At 42.7% G+C, this 15440-nt stretch overlaps 1 protein-coding gene across 2 annotated transcripts in view; it reads left to right on the top strand.

The window, feature by feature from the left end:
- myo16 (myosin XVI) overlaps window positions 1-15440 on the top strand; it is a 743507-nt gene that overhangs the window by 283972 nt on the left and 444095 nt on the right. For both annotated transcript variants that reach the window (XM_039745919.1, XM_039745918.1), the window contains exons 6-8: window positions 7443-7567; window positions 7837-7962; window positions 11961-12036. In XM_039745919.1, the coding sequence (XP_039601853.1) occupies window positions 7443-7567; window positions 7837-7962; window positions 11961-12036 (327 nt within the window). The remainder of the gene's footprint in view (window positions 1-7442; window positions 7568-7836; window positions 7963-11960; window positions 12037-15440) is intronic.

The raw sequence follows: 15440 nt of genomic DNA, 5'->3' as shown, positions 1-15440 counted from the left end.
AAGGAGGCACCAAAGCACACACACAGTAATACCCAATACGATTCCAGATTTAAATAAACACACTCTTCATAGGAAAACCAGCAAAAATACAAAATCTGTCCTCCTCCTAGAGAGTGTTGCCCACTGCCTCCCAACTCTCATTCCTCTAAGTGTGGCCGCAGTGGGCTTCCTTTAAAAGTCAACTCGTGGACTTCTTCTGGTCTCCTGTCCAAGTTGTCCGGGGTTGTGAGGAAACCAGGCAGTCCTTCCCCAGCAGTGTACCCAAAGACCACCAACAGGGATGCTTTTCTGGACTTCAAATCCCATGCCACCCTTCAGGTGTCCTGATCAGGTTTAGAACACTGCCACCTGTTGTTTAGGGGAAAGACCTGCATGCCCAGCATGCCCATTCATTCAGTGCATCTATTATGGCCTCCTGGCCGGGCAGGAGACCTTCCTTTATCTTGGCTGTCCTCCCTTCCTGGCACCTACAGTACACAGATAAAAGCTGAGTCAAATAAACAACTTGAATAGTATTTAACATCAAAGTCTGTGGAGACTCCTGTCTGACCTCATCTGTCAACCTGTCCATCACTAAAGCAAACAGAAAAGGGCTGACAGCCGATCTTTGATCTAATCCCACTGTCACCTTGAACCTGGCTGTCATTCCCAATACACACTTCACTGCAGTCACACTGCCATCATACACATCCTCCAGCACCCTCAGGTACCTTTCTGCTACTCCCGACTTCCTCATTCAGTACCATAACTTACATGGACTCATAACGCCTCATCACTAATCAAGAAAGCCCAGCAGAGACTACACTTCTTGAGGCGGTTGAAGCGAGCAAGTTTTCCACCTTCCATCCTCACCATGTTCTACAGAGGCACTATTGAGCGCGTTCTGACCAGCTGCATCACACACTCTAGACGAGAACAGGCCATTCAGCCCAACAAAGCTCGCCAGTCCTATCCACTTGTTTCTATCAAAAAAACATCAAGTCGAGTTTTGAAAGTCCCTAACGTCTTACTGTCTACCACACTACTTGATCGCTTATTCCAAGTGTCTATTGTTCCTTGTGTAAAGAAAAACTTCCTAATGTTTGTGTGAAATTTCCCCTTCACAAGTTTCTAACTGTGTCCCCGTGTTCTTGATGAACTCATTTTAAAATACATGTCTCGATCCACTGGACTAATTCACTTCATCATTTTAAACACTTTAGTCAGGTCTGCTCTTCATCTCCTGTAAAGGCTCAGCATTTTAAATCTCATCACCCTCATCACTCATCCCCTGTAGCCCTGGAATCAGCCTGGTCGCTCTTCTCTCGACCACCTCTAGCGCTGCTATGTCCTTTTTGTAGCCTGGAGACCCAAACTGCACACAGGACTCCAGATGAGGCCTCACCAGTGTGTTATAAAGCTTGAGCAGAACCTCCTGTGACTCGTACTCCACACATCAGGACGCTATATAACCTGACATTTTGTTAGCCTTCTTAATGGCTCCTGAACACTGTTGGGAGATCGATAGCTTGGAGTTTACTATGACTCCTAAATCCTTCTCATAAGGTGTACTCTCAATTTTCTGACCGCCCATTGTGTATTCAAACCTCACATTTTTACTTCCTATGTGTAATTCTTTACACTTACTGACATTAAATTTCATCTGCCACAAATCTGTCCAAGTCCTTCTGTGATGATATAACGGATTCCAAATTATCTGCTAATCCACCTATCTTGGTTTCATCCACAAACTTAAGCAGCTTGTTCTTTATATTCCTATCTAAATCATTTATATATATTAAAACTATCAGCAGCCCCAGCACTGACCCTTGCTGGTCACCACTCTTAACATCACCCAATTCTGATGACGTTCCTCACACCACCACCCTCTGCTCCCTGTGAGCCAATTCTACACCCATCTACACACCACACCATGAACTGCCACTTCTTTTAGTTTGATGCCCACCCTCTCATGTGGCACCTCATCAAATGCTTTCTGAAGGTCCAGATAAATAATCTCATCTGCTCCACTTTGCTCGTATCCTTTTGTTGCCTCCTCATTGAATTCCAGCATGTTAGTTAAACACGACCTCCCTCTTCTGACCCCTTGCTGACTGTTCCTAATAACTTCTGTCCTTGCCATGTGTTGCTCAGTCTTATCCTTATTAATTTTCCTGTTATGCATGTTAAACTTACTGGCCTATTGTTGCTTGGATCTGCCCTGTCACCTTTTTTATATAATCTGATGATATTTGCCATTTTCCAGTCCATCAGAATCTCTCCAGTGTGCAGTGACTTCCTACAAATATGCGTCAAGGGTTTATATCTGTACTCACTAGCCTCCTTAAGAACACGAGGGTAAATATTATCTTGTCCCGGTGATTTGTTTGATTTCAGTCTATTTAATCTGAGCAGCATTTCTCCCTCTACAATTTTCAAATCCCTCAGTACCTCCTTAGTAGTCCCTGTTACTGCTCTGAGGTTATCCACTTGCTGACTTGTAAACAGCTCAGAAAAATGTAAGTTTAGGGTAACCGCTATGTCACTGTCTGTATCTTTTAATCCCCCTTTATTATTTCTGATGCCCTTCACCTCCTCCTTGACTGTTCTTTTACTACTAAAATACTGAAAGAATCTCTTAGGGTCGTCTTTCACCTCATCTGCTATATTCCTCTCCAACTGTCTGTTAGCTTCCCTGATATCCTTCTTAATGGTTGCCCTCATGTTCTCATACGCTCTACGATTCACTTTGCAATCATTAGTCTTATACACTGTATAAAGCAGTTTTTTCCTTTGCAATTTCTTTTTTAAATCTTTATTAATCCAAGATCAGAGCCAGATCTGCCAGGCTGCAGGAGAGGTTTTACCCCCAAGCTGTCAGACTCCTTAACAACATGCTGCCCCCTGGGGTCTTCCACGCGGCCCTAACCACCTCTAAAAACTGAACTTTTATACATGCAAGCCAGTGTCCTGTGAAGGCGAGTGTGTAGGTAGAAAAGAACTGAAATTAGGGTTAGGGTTAGGGTTAGGTTTAGGGTATCTAGATTGCATAATACCATACATTGCATCAATGTTCATATTGCTTACTACACGTTAATATTGCTGCTACTTCTTTGTCTTTTCTTGTTTGTGTTTTAATTTAAATTTTAATTTTAATTTTGTTTTCAATTTAATTTACATTTTTTTATTTGCACTTCATGTTGTTACACTGTGGACCCTGAGCTTTGCAATTTTATCTATCTGTATACTTGTATATGGTTGAGATGACAATAAAGTTTGCTTTGACTTTGACTCTTGGCACTTCTTTCCAAAACTTTCTCAAAGTCCACAAACACACAATGCAATTCCTTCTAACCCTCTCTGTACTTATCCATTAATACTCTTAAAGCAAACATCGCATTTGTTGTACTCTTTCCTGGCATAAGACCATATTGCCACTCACAGATCGCCACCTCTCCTCTCAGCCCAGCATTCATCGCTCCTTCCCATATCTTAATGGTTTAGCTCAGTGGTTCTGAAACTTTGGGGTGGGAACCCCTGGGGGGGGCGCGAAGTAACAAAAATAAAACAGAAATCGAAAAAAATGAAAAATACATCTATTGAAACCAAAACAAATTAACTTAAACTACATTCTGAAACTAGAAAAATAAATGTTAGATAAATGTCGATAAAAGTGAAGTAGGTATAATAAAATATGCATCTATGATACAGTATATCATTAATTAAAAAAGAACACATTGGTATTAGTGGGCTCCTTTAAAAAAAAACGTGGGGGGGGGGGGCGCGATTAAAACTGTTATGAAAACTCGGGTCACAAATACTTAAAGGTTCAGAGACGCTGGTGCAGCCGATCAGCTTTATAGTTTCCACAGCTCTGCACATCTCCCATATTCCTGAAGACTGGTTCTCCACTCCTCAGGCATCTTCTCGCTTTTCAAGAGTTGGTTAAACAATCTAGTTAGGACCTCTACTGCCATCTCACCTAAACATCTCCATGCCTCCATTGGTTTGTCGTTTGGGACAACTGCTTTTCCACTTTTCATCCTCTTCATAGCTTCCCTCACTTCAGCCTTGCTGATCGCCAGTACTTCATGATTTACTACGTATCTCCACTTCATCACACCTACACTCTCTCTCATCTATTTATATTGTCACAAACTCCACAAAGAGCCATAGCAAGATTTGGGGCAGCCACCCGTATATTTGGTTTCCTGACTGCAAACTGTCGTTTGAAATGATAGCACTGCTGTGCACAGAATCGAGTCCAAAACAGAACTGAGGGAATAGGGAAAAGGTGGAGGCTTTTAAAGGGGAAGACAGGAAGTGAGATCAAAGGGGCCAGGCTCATGAAGGTCTTCAGCCATAGGCTCGAGCCCGGAGATGACATCACAGGGGCCGGAGCCGGCAAGGTCTTCTTCCATAGGCTCGGACCTGGAAGTGACGTCAAGAGGTCCAGGTGGAATCTCCCGTGAGTGGTCTGCAGGAAAGGGAGAAAAAGAGTCAGTGCACTCTGCCACATCCCGGTATGACTCGGAACTGCCCTAACTCGAGCTCTTTAGCTGCCTGCCATGCGCACGTGTGTGACAATATGTATATATGCTAGCTGTGTAAGCCCGTGCTGTAAAAAGCCTATAGAAATGGTCAAAAAAAAAATTGAAATGTAAAGATGTCAGGTAATTGAAAGGAATGACTCCGGGCATCTCTCTCCTAGGAGGATTTGTTTTGCCGATGTGCTTATCTCGCTTGTGTTTTAGCGGCTAAGTGAGTTTCTCTGTTTTCTTGGCAGTTTCACTTTGGCGGCAGAGTCGCCTTCTTTGAGCTTCATGCTGTAGCCTCGCACTTCCGGGCCAGACAGACAAACAGACACACACACTTCAACACTTTATATATAAGACTTAGTGGGCTTCACCCCCTGCTCACTTTACTTGCCAACCCCTCTGTCTGCACTATGTGCCAGCAGCTTGACGTCTCTGCCGCTCGTCTATGTGGATTTATCAGCTTTACTCTCTGCTGCGATCTGAAAAATGGAACCACACTCTCTTCTTGGCTTTAATTCTTTTTTGTAACTATTATGTTTTATTTCAACTGCTCAGAGACTGGCTCTTACCCACTGAACAGCTTTGGAATTAAGTATCATTGAGCAGACCTATGGGAGCTGGGGTCTGGGAAGAGCCAAGAAAACTCAAATATTATTTTGATACAGTTCTATTTTTCATGCAAAGTTTATATCTATTTAAAAATATTTTATATTTTGTATACTGTTTCCAAGAGTATGGTTCTTTGCAAATATAAGGTGTTCCAAATGTGCCCTTTCTGCAGCATTTTTGCCATCTCAGAAGGTACGCTTTTGCTCCATGTTTTAAATATTGAAAGTAATTTCCTAGAGTGCCAAACTGGCGCGCTGTAGCAATGATTTGGGGGAAAATAAAGACTAAACATCCATTATCCAACCCGCTATATCCTAACTACAGGGTCACGGGTGTCTGCTGGAGCCAATCCCAGCCAACACAGGGCGGAAGGCAGGAAGCAAACCCTGGACAGGGTTGCCAGCCCACGCACACGGGACAATTTAGGATCGTCAATGCACCTAACCTGTGGGAGAAAACCCACACAGACACGGGGGGAACATGCAAACTCCACGCAGGGAGGACCCGGGAAGCGAACCCGGGTCTCCTAACAGCGAGGCAGCTGCGCTACCCACTGTGCCACTGTGCCACCCAAAAACTAAAGAACAAATCTTTTAATTCTCGCGGATACGCTTCTTCATTGAGAAGAAACACTACTTTTCCCTGATGGCAACACGAATTAGACGATCTACAAGTCTCTGACTTAAAGTTTAAAGCCAAACAATATCTTCATACTTCTGTCATATCACCTACAGTATGTCCATATATTCGATCTCTTTTCGCTTTTACCTTTTCATCAATATCGCATTGAATTTTGATTCCGAGTTTGGAATTACATTGTGACAACGCAACTTATAACTGCCTGTGAGTGAATATCGTTTTTTTCTGTCTACAAGAACTGTCTCTGACAATAGCAATCACACAAATGAGTAATGACTGAGCCGTCTGCGTGGCTGTAAATGTTCTAGATGTGGGCAGGACTTTCCCAAATCTCTTTGCTTAAAGTCTTGTCTCGCGGGGCTTGAAAATTTCTCTCGCATGATTTCACTTTCACCAAACAACAAATCTTTTAATTCTCCTGGATAGGCCTCTTCATTGGGAAGAAACACTACGGATGGCAACACGAATTAGACGATCTACAAGTCTCCGACTTAAGGTTTAAATGCAAACAGTATATTCCATCTCTTTTCGCTGTTCCGTTATTTCACCGAGTGATAATTTATGCGATCTTTACTATTACTGTATTTGTTTGAGACTTTCGAATTTTCATACTTCCATTATCTCTGCATGTGAATCGCACCAATGTTTTTGAATTCTTTATGACGTTCTACTTTGTCATCTACTCTTTGTCTTTTATTTCCGGCCCCGGGTGTGGTTAAATCTCTTGGCACAAAGTGTCGTCTCGTGGGACTTGAAAGTATCTCTGTGAAGAAGTCTTGTCTCTTCCCGGGATTTTTTTATTATTAAATATTGAAATGGTCAAAAAAAATTGAAATGTAAAGATGTCAGGTGATTGAAAGGAACGACTCCGGGCATTTCTCTCCTAGGAGGTTTCGTTTTGTCGATGTGCTCGTCTCGCTTGTATATTAACAGCTAAGCCAGTGTCTCTCTCTTCGGAGGTTTCGTTTTGTCGATGTGCTCGTCTCGCTTGTGCATTAGCGGCTAAGTGAGTTTTTCATTTCTTGGCACTTTCACTTCGGCGAAGGAGTTGCTTTCTTTGAGCTTCACACTTCCGGGCCAGACAGACAATTCCTCACGTAGACATTTATATATAAGACTAGGGGGCTTCACTTCGCTCGTAAACCCCCGGCCGGCACTACGTGCCAGCCACTTCGCGTCTCTGGATTTCACTGCCTCGCAGTTAGGAGACCCGGGTTCGCTTCCCGGGTCCTCCCTGCGTGGAGTTTGCATGTTCTCCCCGTGTCTGCGTGGGTTTCCCCCAGGTGCTCCGGTTTCCTCCCACAATCCAAAGACATGCAGGTTAGGTGGATTGGCGATTCTAAATTGGCCCTAGTGTGTGCTTGGTGTGTGGGTGTGTTTGTGTGTGTCCTGCGGTGGGTTGGCACCCTGCCCAGGATTGGTTCCTGCCTTGTGCCCTGTGTTGGCTGGGATTGGCTCCAGCAGACCCCCGTGACCCTGTATTCGGATTCAGCGGGTTAGAAAATGGATGGATGGATGGATAATAGTACTGATACAGATGGACACAGCAAATGATACCAATAATAAAAATAATAATAATATCCTTCAGCTGCAAAAAACAGCTTCTGTTATCAAGGGCTTGAAGGGCTGCCAATCAGACGGAGATTCGGTTTAAAATGAGCGTCATTCCATTTGCAGGTGTGGATGTCAACTCTCTGCAGCACATGAAGGTCCAGCGGCCGTCCACCATGTTATCAGATGTCAGACTCCTACTAGCAGCTGGTGGGAGCGTCAACCAGAGGAATGAAGAAGGTGTCACTCTGGTAAGAGGATCCCGTCATGGCTTGACTCTGGGGGCGATGTGTTAAATGTCGGCAGTTACCAACTGATGCTTACAAGTCAAGTTGAGATACAAGGGGCAGAAGTGTACAATGCCCCCTATGCTATGGAGGGGGGCCTTGATGTAAAAATGTTGGAACAGCTGCTTTTCAGAGTTTTTTAGGTACATTTTGTGGTCGAATGCCAAGCCGGTCTGTCCAGCGAGGTTGGCGAGGCCCTTGTGATTAATGATGCTGTCCTCCTTTATCTACAGCTGCATATGGCCTGCGCCAGTAACTATAAAGAAGTGGCGTCGCTGCTTTTGGACAATGGAGCGGATCCACAGATTGCTGATAACAACCACTGGACGCCCCTCCATCTGGCAGCAAAATATGGCCAGGTAAATATTGACACATTAAAAACAGAAAAGTTACGATCATCCATGTGTAACATCTTCTCCAAAACACAATTCTTTATTTCTATGCCATCATTTTAAGGAAAAAAAAACAAAAAAAAAACAAAAGGTGTCCCTTCTTGAGCAGAGCCAGCTGTTGCTATGCCAACCACAGAATGATTGATTTACTAAAAATGAGTCTGCGATTACCAGCAAGGGCGCCCGTTAGTGTGATGAATCGGGGCCACGGAAGCCTGGCGCCTTGCTTGTCTTGATAACTCAGTGAGCGAGTCTCTTTTATTCTCTCTCAGCAAGCTTCTAATCAAGCCGTCCCTTCCCCATATGCTTCTGCTGTACTTTTATTTCAAATATTGATTGTGTTTTTATATAGCGTCCTTGTAACATGAACAGGCACTGCATGTTGTATGGACGTAAACTTCACTTTAAGTACATTCAGTTTATTCTTACAGTGTGGACGTTTACCTAAACACTTAGTGCAGCATAAAATATTAATAAAATACTCATAGCATCATATACAATTCTTAAACTCACTTAAACAAGTTTAGGGTTATAGTAATTGGGGATGGGAACAGGGATGGTGTTGAAGCCCATTCTGACAGCACTGGACATAAGACAGGAACCAATATGATGGGGGGCCGGTCCGTTACAGGACCTGCTCAATGGACACATCAACAAGGGTCCAATATGGAGATACATCAGTGGGACGTGAATGGAGAACTGAGGCCCCTCAAAAGAGAAGACACTCAGATACCAGGAGAAGATTAGATTCGATTAAAGTAGACAAACATTACTAATCTCATGGGGACATTCAGTGTTCCAAACATGCAAAGCTAATCTATCAAGCAGTAATGTCGCTGTGTCTGTCTATCTATGATATAGTGCCTTTCAAATCTATCTATCTATCTATCTATCTATCTATCTATCTATCTATCTATCTATCTATCTATCTATCTATCTATCTATCTTATATATATATAATGGAGTGAACTGGCCAAACCCCATTTAATTTCAATTAAAAAAAACAACAACTTGGTGCTACAATAAGCCAACAGCCTCTTTTTGCCCTCTGCTGGTGTTTCAAGGTATGGCTGGTTTGGAGCTGTCCCTGACAGTGAGGATCTCAGTTCCAAATGAGACACCACCTTCTGAGCAAGGAGGTTTCTAGAATGCACCACATCCCTATCCACCCACCCAGAGTGGTACCACATACCTTAAAGTTGACCCTCTGGCCCTCTGATTTATCTATGAAATAGTGCCTTTCATATCTATCTATCTATCATATAGTGCCTTTCACTCTATCTATCTATCTATCTATCTATCTATCTATCTATCTATCTATCTATCTATCTATCTATCTATCTATCTATCTATCTATCTATCATATAGTGCCTTTCACTCTATCTATCTATCTATCCATCTATCTATCTATCTATCTATCTATCTATCTATCTATCTATCTATCTATCTATCTATCTATCTATCTATCTATCTATCTATCTATCTATCTATCTTGTGTCTCCCACACCTTTTATTCCAGTTTATCTTTTAATTGCATGTAAAGGGCACTTTTTGTCATCTTTCCTATCTATCCCCTCTTCTGTTATATAGTGCCTTACAGGTCATTTGCATGTCTTGTTGTACTGCTGTGGTGTGTCATTTTGGTGATGCAGAGTGATTGAATGTTTCCTTGTGTTACTTCAGCTGCTTCTTTCTGGAGTTGTTAAAGTTGGAGGTACATTTTTGTAGCCATGTTGAGTTTGAATTCCGCTCTGTGCCATTGGCCATTGAAGTCCACTCAGTAGTTCACGCGGTGTTTTCCTTTTTTTTTCATTCTTTTTCGGCTCAATTACTTCTTACTTTGCCGTTCCTCTAATGTCCTAATGATTTTTTATCATCCATCTGCTTTCTCTCCCTCTCTCTGTTAACGCCCTTCAAGGCAAAATTGATTCCTGTAATGTGGCTTACGTGTCTCATTAATCACAACCGTGGGCTGCATTTACATTCCAGGCTTGTGCTCTCTAATTATTCATAGTGATGCGCTCAAGAAGAACAGTGCTTTTCAAATATTGAAATTATTTACAATTAAATATTGTCTCGGCTTATTTACTCATTATTGCTATGTCAACAATATTTTTCATTCGTGATAGAATAAACAGGCAAAATAAAATAAACTTTAGAAATGTAACCTGTAACTCTTCTTGATGTCTACAGTTTCCCTCATTTCTCCTTTTCTCTTACTCTCTATCTACCACATGGCATACGGTGTATTTCAGATCTTTCTTTTCTATATTGTGCCCTTCATACACGAAAAAAGTATTGCCCCCCTCCCCCTCCAAATTCATTAAATTCAGGTGTTCCAGTCACTTCCATGGCCATAGGTGTATAACATCGAGCCCCTCCGCATGCAGACTGCTGGCCTCTACAAACACTGGTGACAGAATGGGTCGCTCTCAGGAGCTCAGTGAATTCAAGCCTAGTACCATGATAGGATGCCACCTGTGCAATAAGTCCAATTTTGAACTTTCCTTCCTGCTAAATATTCCATGGTCATGGTAGTGATAATATAACAAAGTGGAAGCAATTGGGAACAACAGCAACTCAGCCACGAAGTGGTAGGTCATGTCATATCACAGAGCAAGGACAGCGCATGCTGAGGTGTGCAGAAGTCGCCAATGTTGTGCAGAGTCGATAGCTACAGACGTCCAAAAGCTCAAGAACAGTGCAGTGTAGAGAGAGAGCTTCATGGAATGGGTCACCATGGCCAAGCAGCTGCAGCCAAGCCTGACATCACCAAGTGAAATGCAAAGCGTCTTATGCAGTGGTGTAAAGCCCAGTGCCCGCCACTGGACTCGAGAGCAGTGCAGACGTGTCCTCTGGAGTGGCGAATCACGCAGTCTGATGGACGAGTCAGGGATTGGCGGTTACCAGGAGAACAGGACTCGACAGAAAAACAGAATAGAACTGTCCACTGTGGACAGATAACCCCCAGATACATAGAGTGACAGCATCCAGCAGCTGGTGATCCCTATGGAACACCTGGAGGGCAACCTGGGAGCTGTAGTCCTATTGTGCAACCAAGCTAGGGTACTTGGGGACCACCATGCAGAGCTGAAATGGAAATCATCTTTTGTTTAAGGACATCACTCTGCACCTGGAAGTACTTCCCTGGCATGATGTTAGGACACCGGAAGTACTCATGGGTCCCACATAAAAGGTGCCGCTTCGCAAAATCACAAGGAGTGTTAGTTGGGAGAAGGAGGACAAGCTTGTTGAGATGTGAGGAAGAAAAAGGGAAACACACAGGGAAGAGAAACGGGGGACTTTCTGTTGTGTATTGTGAGCAGAAGCCTGATGAGAGATACCTCCTTAATCATAAAATGGTTATTTAATCTATCTATCTATCTATCTATTATATAGGGCCTTTCAGATCTATCTATCTATCTATCTATCTATCTATCTATCTATCTATCTATCTATCTATCTATCTATCTATCAATCATATAGTGCCTTTCAGATCTATCTATCTATCTATCTATCTATCTATCTATCTATCTATCTATCTATCTATCTATCTATCTATCTATCATAGAGTGCCTTTCAGATCTATCTATCTATCTATCTATCTATCTATCTATCTATCTATCTATCTATCTATCTATCTATCTATCTATCTATCTATCTATCTATCTATCTATCTATCTATCTATCTATCTATCTATCTATCTATCTATCTATCTATCTATCTATCTATCATATAGTGCCTTTCATATCTATCTATCTATCTATCTATCTATCTATTATATAGTGCCTTTCATATCTATCTATCTATCATATTGTCCCTTTTCTGTCTGCTAAATGGCGCCTTTCATATTATTCTATATTTTTAACAAGAGATTTTCATGGCCAGACACCTTTATGTGTTTTGTGGTTCAATGACCTCTAAAGCTCGTCTTTCTTCCTTTCTCTGTTTTTGTCTTTTGCAGGCCCACCTTGTCATGCAGCTCTTGAGTCATTTCGCCAACCCCAATCTCCTTAACTGTAATGCAGAGAAGCCCTCAGGTGGGTATCACCGAGTCGTGAATGTTTTGTTTCAGTGCTAATTAAAATGCTGAGAGTTTTAATTTCCCCCAGCAGTGTCTTCATTCTTTCGGTTTTAGTTTCATTTGGCTGATCATTCAGTAAATGACCAGAGCATCCTTGGTTGGGGGGCTTTGGAGTAGTAAATAAAAGATTCCCAAATACAAGAACGGTTTGGAGGAGGGTGGGCCGGTCACCGTGACGGCTTGTCCTCTTCACCGGCCGTTGCCATGGCGAGTGTTGACCTGGCGGTCCCTCAGTTGACTTTGACGTTGCCCAGGTGGCGTTTTTTTTCCCGTAGGCCGACACCAGAGGGTAAGCCTTGTGATCAAATTTTGAAATCGAGTTGTCAGCAGGTTTGCGTGTTTCAGTCGTCCCTGAGCACAGTTTGATCCTCTGCGTGATGCGTTTGTGTGTGAAGACGCGAGTCTGTGGTCTGTGAGCTTCCTGCTGGTAATTCAATCCGAGTGAAACTTGGCAGAGCCGCTAGCCTTGTGAGGAGCTTCAAGGCTGTTGTTGCTCCAGCAGATTTTTGCCCTGCAGAGATGATAAGCGTGATTTTTTTTTTTTTTACTGTTAAAATCACCGCCTTACAATATGTGGGGAAAATCATGTACTGAATGAATTAGACTTTTTAATGTATGTTAGTTTAATTTGCACTTTAAAAGGCTAAATAATTAGACTCGCTCCTTCTGTTGAACGGTTCCCTTTACTAACAAAGGCATTTTATTTTTTATTAATGTCTTAGTGGGTTATCAGGAACTGAGATGTCATTTCAATGTAGTGATGCAAAATGTTATTTCTCCCCTTCTGATATTCAGTCAGGTCCATAAGTCTTTGGACGGTGACACGATTTTCATAATTTCGGCTCTGTATTCCACCACAATGGACTTGAAATAAAGCAATCATTATGTGACTGAAGTGTCGACTTTCAGCTTTAGTTTAAGGGGTTTATCAATAATATTATATAAGACGTTTTGGAATGAGAACCATTTCTCTGCAAAGTCCCCCCATTTCCAGGGGCTCAAAAATATTTGGACATTTGACTGCCAAGCTGATCCATAGTCAGGTGTGAGCAGGTCCCTCATTATTTCATTAACTATTAAAATAGACAGCCGGGACTCTTATCTAGCTGGGTCGCCTTCTTAAGAGAAGGACTGGAGGAAGACCTTGCAAGGAGAAGAACCTCCTCCAGGACAACAGAGGGCAGTCCCCCTGGCTTGCTATGGTGCCACGGGTTTGGAGCATGGACGCTTAACTGTGCCGGGGCCAGTGGTCACTGCCAAAGGGGCACATGGGACACAGCTGAGCCCATCTGCACTGGACTGGTGAATGCGGAAGGAGATGATGGGACACCTGAAGTATTTCTGGTTGCTCTTTAAAAGGTGTCACCTCACTCCATTTGAGGAGCCAGAGTCGGGAGGAAATGGACGAAGTTTGAGGGAGGAGTGGAGGCAGAAGAGAGAGACAGAGAGAAGGCAAAGTGCTGTGTGCTTCATTGAGCTTTGTACTGAGCATTGGTGGTGGGGAATGAAGGGAAAGCGTTTCCCGCACCACAGTAAAGTCTTGTGTGTGGGTATTGTGGAGCTGGAGCCCCCTGGTGGTCACCCTGTTTAGCAGGTAGAAGGACTAGAATTGATTCCAAGATGGAATTTGCATTTGGAAGTTGTCACTGTGAACTCTCAATATGAGGTCCATGCAAGTAAAAACAGGCGGAGAAAACAAAACAAACCCACCAGAGACAGAGTAGAAATACCAGGAGTGGTCAATTCAACCGTTAGGTAGATTCTTAAAACGAAGGAACACACTGGTGAGCTCAGCAACACCAGAAGGTCTGGACAACCACAGAAGACAACTGTGCTGGATGACTGCAGAATTCTGTTCTTGGTGAAGAAGAACCCCTTCACGATATTTAGCCAAACCAAGACCACTCTCTGTAAGGTAGACCAATCATTGGCAAAGTCTACAATCAAGAGAAGACTTCATGAAATTAAAGACAGAGGGGCTACCACTGGTAAGACTGAAGCATAAGAAGGACAGATTGGACTTTGACAGAAAATATTTTTTAAAAGCCTGTCCAGTTGTGGAACAATCTTTGAACAAAGGAAGCAAAGATCAATATGAACCAGAATGATGGATAGAGAAGAGTGTGGAGAAGAGAAGGAACGGCTCATGATCTGATGAATACCACATCATCTGTGAAATATGGCGGAGGCCGTGTTATGGCCTGATCACACATGGCTGCCAATGGAGGTCAGTCACTGGTGTTTATTGAGGATATGACTGCTGGCAGAAGTTGCAGGATGAACTCTGAAATGTAGAGGGTGCTGTACTGTCTGCTCAGAGTCAGACCAATGCTGCCAAAGTGACAGGACGACACTTGACAGTACAGATGGACAATGAGCCAGAACTCACTGAGACAGCAAACCAAGTGCTTCTCAACACAAAGTAGTGGAATATTCATCAATGGCCGAGTCAATCAACTGACCTCAACACAACTGGACACGCAGATCACTTACCGAAGACAAAACTGAAGGCAGAAAGTCCTACAAACAAGCAGCGCCTGACGACAGCAACAATGAAGGCCTGGCAGAGCATCACTTAGGTGGAAACCCAGCACTGGGAGATGGCCTTGGGTTCAGACTTCAGACAGTCATGGACGGCAAAGGATTTACAACCAAATATTGAAAGTGATCGTTATATTCATGATTATGTCAGTTTGTCCAAATACTTTTGAGCCCCCTGAAAGTAAGGGGACCATGTAAAAGAAATGGCTGTCTTTTCTAAACAGGTCATGCAATATTTTTGTTAAACCCTTTGAATTACATTATTATTATCTATCTATCATATAGTGCCTTTCAGATCTATCTATCTATCTATCTATCTATCTATCTATCTATCTATCTATCTATCTATCTATCTATCTATCTATCTATCTATCTATTATATAGTGCCTTTCATATCTATCTATCTATCTATCTATCTAATCTAGTGAAGCCATGTGGTCTTGGAAGAAAGAGGTGGGTTTGTTGGTGGAAGCGGAAGTGACATCACATGTCCTCATGTTTTCGGTCTACCATTCTATTCACACCTGTGTGGCAAGATATATATATATATATATATATATATATATATATATAATATACTAGGGGGCTCTTCCCCCTGCTTGCTTCGCTCGCCAACTCCCGTGTTTGGTTTACCAGAGATACAATTTGAAAAGATTGTTATTTCATGGGAATTGTTACATATGCATTCTTTTCACTTTTACTTTAAAACCTTTGTAACAACAATACTTGTCCTTTATTTCCAGCACCAGGTGTGGTTATATCTCTTCTTTTGCGGGACGTATAATGCTGCTCGCATTGTGAAGTGGGGCAGCTGAACGC

The sequence above is a fragment of the Polypterus senegalus genome, chromosome 2, assembly GCF_016835505.1.
Source record: "Polypterus senegalus isolate Bchr_013 chromosome 2, ASM1683550v1, whole genome shotgun sequence".
Taxonomy (NCBI): Eukaryota; Metazoa; Chordata; class Cladistia; order Polypteriformes; family Polypteridae; genus Polypterus; species Polypterus senegalus.
The sequence above is the reverse complement of the archived record's forward strand: the minus strand, read 5'-3'. Positions and strand labels throughout refer to the sequence as shown.